At 43.6% G+C, this 7500-nt stretch overlaps 1 protein-coding gene across 1 annotated transcript in view; it reads left to right on the top strand.

Moving 5' to 3' along the window:
- Positions 1-7500, top strand: part of ppfia4 (PTPRF interacting protein alpha 4) — a gene marked incomplete at both ends in the record, with an annotated part of 154502 nt that overhangs the window by 138988 nt on the left and 8014 nt on the right. The window contains 3 exons of the mRNA XM_084062312.1: positions 1400-1462; positions 5516-5542; positions 7079-7254. Coding sequence (XP_083918438.1) covers positions 1400-1462; positions 5516-5542; positions 7079-7254 — 266 coding nt within the window. The remainder of the gene's footprint in view (positions 1-1399; positions 1463-5515; positions 5543-7078; positions 7255-7500) is intronic.

The raw sequence follows: 7500 nt of genomic DNA, 5'->3' as shown, positions 1-7500 counted from the left end.
TTGTCCTGCATCTCCACACGCCACACGTATGATGATGATGCTCCACTGTTCTGCCTGCTCAGTAAAATCCACAAAATCAAGTTAATGATGAAAAGGTTTGTCTCTGCTGCCCAAAAACTGCATGGGGTTCAGTGGGGGGGAACCTACACTTAAAATAGAGCCAATCGTAGCTGCTAGCTACTGGCCTGAAACACACTGCTATCCCTTGGCATCACTCAACACAACCTGTGTGTCTGCAATGTGTGCGTGCGTACGTGTGTGTTCACGCGCGCGCGTGTGTGTGTGCGTGGGAAAGAGTGAGCATGTGCACTATGGTGGGTGATTAAGGAAAGGGATTCCCTGCCGAAGGCGATGTTAAAATACAGCTACAGCTACAGCTAGCTAACCACGCTAGCTACCGCTGCAGAAGGTCAAAAATGCCGTATTTACACCTCCGGGGGCACTGTAACCTTTAAAACACACAACGGACATTGTATCCAGCTCTTATTATTTACTTTTTGCACCACGTAGAGTAATAGTGGAAAATGTAATTTGAACTGCATGACCTAGACATCCCACAATTTGACCCTGATGTACTTGATCTTCGTTGGACAAGATTGTAGTTCAGAAATAGACAGAACATTTTGTTATTAGTTAGAAAGTAAACGGAACACATTTTCACTTTTGACCGTGACTTTGTAGGTGTGTTCTTGTTGTTTGGGGGAACGGTACGTGTGCCCCTCTGTGTGTATTAAAGCAAATAGACACAAAGCAAAGCAGTCATTTTATCCCATTATAACAATAATGCTAATGACAATGAAGTTTAACTTGAACTCAAGTCAAATTCATGACTTAAATGTTAAAGACGGGGTGCCGTGATTTTCAGTGATCCCCCCCCCCCCCCCCCCCCCCAAAACATAATCATCAGGTAGGCCTCCAGGTAGAAACTCCAAATAGTCAGAGAAGACATAAAACACCATAAAAACACCACCAGGTGGCTTAATGAAGTTCTATCAACCTCATAGACACATGAAAAACAGAAAAAGTGCAAAACCATGGCACCACCTCTTTAAAGTTTCATGTTATTCTCTGCCGTCGTTTTTAGGTAAAAGCTTTTAAACAAACACAAACTGGATGAAAACAATGGTCGCCTCCAGTACTCACACACGCTCACGCACCTTTTCAGATGAAAAGCGGCCAAAATACATGCTGGACACAGCAGTAGACTTTCTGGAAGGGAATCCCCATCAGTATTAATCACCCACCAGAATCATATAGTACACATGAATGCATTCTCACGAGCACCTTATGTTGTGTGTGTGTGTGTGTGTGTGTGTGTGTGTGTGTGTGTGTGTGTGTGTGTGTGTGTGTGTGCGTGTGCGTGTGCGCGTGTGTGTGCTCTCCCTCTCTCTCTGAGCAGTCCTCCGGAAATGTGTGGGTGACTCATGAAGAGATGGAGAACCTGGCCTCCAACACTAAAGCGGTCAGTCTGTGCCATCTGGGCAACACTCCCCTCCCCCACCACTCACACACACACACACACACACACACACACACACACACACACACACACAACACCGCATGCACGCACGTGCACACACGCACACACACACACACACACACAGGTTTGTATTACTATGCTTGTAAGGACAACAATATTTTAGGCCAGCGATTTTATGAATGCCATTTTCTTTTATACATTTTGCCATTTTTAACCATAAGAACCACAGGTTTACAGGCTTATAGAGTACTGAAGTCCTGACGTCACTCGTTCATCCCCTGGGTTGCGGAAGTCATTTCTCTATGGAGAATAACATTGGGTCATCTTAGAATCGTCTCATATAAGAATTGTGGTCCAAAAATAAACAAACTGTCCCCGGCGATATTGTCAGGGAGGAGGTTCTGTATCGTTATCGTATGATAGTCACTCACTCATATTTGATAACGTCTATTTCTGGCGAAAATGTAACTAATTTGGCCGCAGTAACATTTGATGCTTCATATCCATAAGAGTCAAACCGCCAGGATCATTTGTTTATTTTTGGAACACAGTTCTTATTGACGCGATATTAAACACGTCTATGGGGATTCTGAATGGGGGGAATAAACCGCAACCCAGGTAGGATGAGTAAATTACGTCAGACTTCGGTGCTCTATAGATCAGCTATTTTGTCATCATGTACTTACTGTAATACAGTACATCATTACTTAATTCCAACCCCTAAACCTTTAACCTCTAAATGTCTAATATCCTACAGTATATAAACCTAACCCCAGCCTGAATCGTTTCCTAATTGTAAACCTATCTCCCAAATCTATTTTCAAACATAAAACAACAGTTTTTCACAGACGACTCGACGAGCCCGTCTACCTTCAACTGGCTGAAGCACGCTGTACTTTAACCAACCCGTTCTCACTCCCAACGGCGTCATATTTTGCCGCTCTGTCAGTAGCCCTGAAAGTCATGTTTTGACATGGTGACGTCACACGTTTTACAAAACTATGCCTCACCCTAACCTCACAAAAACTGTGCGGAGAGAGAGAGACAAAAAGGTCGAGAGAGAAAAGAAAATCATCCTTCCGGTGGGATTCGATCACAGCAGGTTGCAGTTACTAGCTAAGCGCTGCTACCAGGCAGTGTTGATTTCGTCGACTGAAACTATGACAAAAATGTTCGTCGACTACCTTTTTTCACTGATGAAAACTAAATAAAAACTAAATAAAAACTAAATGAAAACGAAATGAAAACTAGATAAAAACTGAATGAAAACTAAATGAAAACGAAATTAAAAACGAAATAAAAACGAAATAAAAACGAAATGAAAATGTAATAAAAACTAAATAAAAACTAAGCTACGATGACTAAAACTAAGACTAAATGTAATGACAATTTCATCAAGAAATAAAAACTAGACTATAATGTCAGTGAGGGACTAGTGGAGAAGAGATCCAGTAGAACTAAAAGTCAAGTCATTTTATGTTTGGTTGCGCTCGGGTGTTGCGCTCTGAAAATAGCAGATCTACAAGCTCACAACGCGTCGCGCTGCGACGCGTTGTGAGCTTGTAGATCTGCTATTTTCAGCATGCAACCAAGTGTAAAATCAGGCATTACGACGCCATCAAGGCACCACCACAATACATTATAGTCGACTAAATCAACTGTAGATTTAGTCGACTATAATCTTATAATATTTAGTCGACGAAATCTAGACAAAAACTAAAACATTTCAGATGACTAAAATATGACTAAAACTAAATGGAATTTTATTAAAAAGACTATGACTAAAACTAAACCAAAATTTGCTGTCAAAATCAACACTGATACCGGGTAAGCCACCGAGGCAGCTGGGCTGAAGTGTTTATAGTCCTATAGAAGTCCTTTAGTGACGCATTAGGGAGTGAACATGACAGAGCGGCAATATATGACGCCAATGTGTTGATGTTAACATACAGTCAGTGTAGCATTGCTATTGTGATCAGTGTACTGTATGTATGTATGTATGTATGTAGCACATGGTCTGGCTCTTTCTCTCTACCCCCTATGTATTGTCTTTAATGCAGGTCTCTATAGTGTGGTGTATTGTCTCTATCCTGCTGGTCTCTAATGCCGCGTATCCACCTGTTTCCTAGGCCTTGTGTTTTCCACTTCCTGTCGGATTTCATTGGATATCATTAGTCATCTGACCGGTTTCATTCGATTTCATTGGATCAAAAGACAGGAAGTGGAACACAGTGAAAAGCCTAGGAAACAGGTGGATAGAGCACCGAAGTCCTGACATCCCTGCCTCTAGAGGGCGCTATCCCCGTGGGTCACAATTTATTTTCCCAATAGTCATTCTCCATAGAGAAATCTCATATCTAACTATATAAATGGCGACCAACTTCCGCACCCTCGGTGTCCACACCCCACAGCTCTGTTATCGAATAAACAACGCACCGCCAGACCACATGTCGACAACTGACTCGCCACGGCGGCCGCGCTGAATTTACGCCTCGCGTAGGGGACATCTCACTGCTCAGTACACCTTTTCCACCGCGCAACATAATTAATTCTACTCACCAAATGTCGGACAAAACGGAAGGGGAGGCAGCTTCGTACCGTTTACCGTGCGCACGACCTCATCACCACAACAGCAGCCAGCCGCTGCGGGGGGTTTTTCCTTTTTTTCCAAACTTTTTTTTTGGTCACCATTTTCTCCAGGCACCATTTCTGGTGTAACGTGCGGCAGCATGCGCTGGGCTGCCAGGTTTGCACAGCCAGCGCCAGCAACAAGCAACCACCTTCATGAAAAAAAAAAAAACACCCAAATGGTCCGCCATGTTCCAGGGGGGTCCCCGCGCGTCCCAACACTCCACAGGGGGTCCGTCGACCAGCAGGGGGTCCGCGGGGGTCCCCCTCAAACATCAAAAATATATTTTTTTCAATTTTTTTTTTTTTTTTTTTTAACTTTTCCACAGTTTTACTCCGGCGATTTGGGTCCCCCAATATACACGCGGCCACGCTGGGCCCCGTGCGCGGCTGGGGTTGAGGGGGGCGTAGCCCCCCGAAACTCTAGTTGTTTCATATAAGAACTGTGTTAAAAAAAATGAACAAATCACACTGGAGAGTTTACTCATATGGATATGAAGCATCAACAAATTCTCCTGAACTTAGACGTTATCAAATGTAACCCACATACCTGACAAAAAAATTGGCGGGGTGATTTGTTTATTTTTGGAAAACAGTTCTTATTTGACACGATTTAAGATTTCTCTGGGGAATTTCTGTGGGGAAAATTATCCGTGACCCAGGGGTTATAGCGCTCTCTGAGGGGATACCAGGGGGTCCCCAGCTAAATGATGGGTAGTTAGGAACCAAATGGACGCTTATGGGTCTGTAACTCTGAGAGTGTGCAAATGGAACCAAATGGACCCTCACGGGTCCATTTGGTTCCATTTGTACACTCTCAGAGTTAAATTAACATAGATTTTACAATAGGAATTGGGGTCCCAGAGGTATTAATGCCATTAAATGGGGGTCCGTAGCCCTAATGCATGTTAAACTGGGGGTCCTTGAAATTAAAATGGTTGAGAATCACTGCAAGAGAGCTGTAAAAATCTTCTTTTATTGGGGTCCCTGGCATATCTTTACAAATGGGGGTCCGTGGGCTAATAAGTGTCAATTTGGGGGTCCTTGACATGAAAAAGTTTGAGAACCACTGGTCTAGAGGCAGGGATGTCAGGACTTTGGTGCGCTAATGTCTGTAAGGCTGGTCTCTCTAACACTGTGTATTGTCTCAAATGCTGGTCTCTCTAACACTGTATTGTCGCTAATGCTGGTTTTTCTAACACTGTGTATGTATTGTCTCTAACACTGTGTATTGTCTCTAAAGCTGGTGTCTCTAACACTGTGTGTGTATTGTCTCTAATGCTGGTGTCTCTAACACTGTGTATTGTCTCTAAAGCTGGTGTCTCTAACACTGTGTGTGTATTGTCTCTAAAGCTGGTGTCTCTAACACTGTGTATGTATTGTCTCTAATGCTGGCTGGACTGTCAGGACAATGAGGAAGGCAGCTGGGCTCAGGTGAGAATGCTGGTGAGAACGCTGCTCTGCTAACATTGAACGATTTGCACGGCAGCCATTTTGCTCTTACATCATCATCACACATGATGTAACAGCCTTAGATATAGAAACCTAGATACCTCATTGGCCTCTGCAGTTCGTTGGAGCAACTCGTATCGCGGCCGCCATTTTCGCGTAGGAAAACGGACACTCAAAGTGACTACTGGCCAATCACAGCGCTCACAGCGCGTTGACTACTGGCCAGAATCTAGTTGTCCCGCCCCCACTTGCCTCTGATTGGCCTACCGAACGCCCCCCTTCTGTGACACACACGGAAGCTTCATGGAAGTTTTCCTACGCTAAAATGGCCCCCGTGATACCAATGCCTCAGAGCCGAAGGAGGCGTCTACCTTTATATGTCTATGGTAACAGCCCATGCTGTGGGCGTGCGGTCAACTGGCCACACACACACACACACACACACACACACACACACACACACACACACACACACACACACACACACACACACACACACGTTTGTCCTGAAAAAAAAAAATCTTAAAAAAGTGCCAATGGATTTTTAAGCCTAAATACCTGATCCTAACCCTGACATCTGAAGCTTTTAGGAATTGTAACCTTACCAAAAAAAAAACATCTTTCGTGACCATGAGAATGACCTTCTCCCTCATGGGGACAAACAAGACCAGGAGACCTGGTTCTGCCAGACCCAGAAGGAACAAATTCCTAGTAGGCAACACACCTACAAACCACTTTATAAGTTAAAAGTATAAATCATTTTAGGCATTTTGTGTGTGTGTAGTATTTTGTGTATAGGGGTATTTGGTTGTAGATTTGTGTATAGGCTAGACCAGCAAACCTTCCAGTCTGATTACATTCACCTGTCCCTTGTCAGTCAGTGCACAGAATATGGGCAGAAGGGCTTTGAATCCAGCATTTCATAAGTTTAGGTCATTTACTATGCTGCTTGTGTAGTAATAAACCTCTGAAATAAGTTATGTAGAACAACAAAATTGCCTAGAAGTAATCCAGCGGACAACAGCAATAAGTTTTAAACGAATCAACTACAAAAAAGACATGTTACTGCTCTGTTGCCCCTGGTGGTTGAAATCTGAAGTGTTCCTGAATGGCTTGGGAGGAAAAGAGGGACCGACAGACAAAGTATCCTGTAGGCCGACCCCCTGGGTCTGGTAACAACAAAAAAAAAGTCCCCAAAAGTATCAAGGTTGACTGTTTTTTACTATCCCTGTGGGGATGTTTTTGGTCCCCACATGGGTTAGTTAAACAAAGAACACACCCACACACCCACACACACACACACACACACACACACACACACACACACCCACCCACAGTAAAATTCTTCAAATAGACGATCTACATAGTCACGTTGTCAGCTTGTAGTTCGGCTTAATTTAACTATTTTTAAATGTTTTTCAAAATAGTAAAAAAAAAAATCCAAAAATGTTTAGGCATAAGGGTTAAGGCGAGATAAGGCCCTGTACAGACGTAAACGCTCTCTCTCTCTCTCTGTAGACTCTGGCCTATGGAGACATGAACCACGAATGGATCGGCAACGAGTGGCTGCCCAGCCTGGGTCTGCCTCAGTACCGCTCCTACTTCATGGAGTGTCTGGTGGACGCCCGCATGCTGGACCACCTGACCAAGAAGGACCTGAGGAGCCACCTGAAGATGGTGGACAGCTTCCACAGGTCAGCATGATGCCACCATGGACGCTGGTCTCCTCCGTTCATCTTTTAACCACTTAACCCATTAAGACCTGGGACGCATCTGTGTCACTTGATTTGATTTGAGCTAAAAAAGCATTATTTTACACTTTGGCTATTCAAAAATAGCAGATCTATGAGCTTGTAGATCTGCTATTTTTGAAAAATCGTGAAAATGTGTGCAAATCTTTGAATATATGTTGTCTGAAGTTAACATTTTTAACTCTATTC

This window comes from Gymnoscopelus microlampas, assembly GCF_963454915.1.
Source record: "Gymnoscopelus microlampas genome assembly, chromosome: 7".
NCBI lineage: Eukaryota > Metazoa > Chordata > Actinopteri > Myctophiformes > Myctophidae > Gymnoscopelus > Gymnoscopelus microlampas.
Note: the sequence above shows the minus strand (reverse complement) of the source record. Positions and strands in the feature narration are given on the sequence as shown.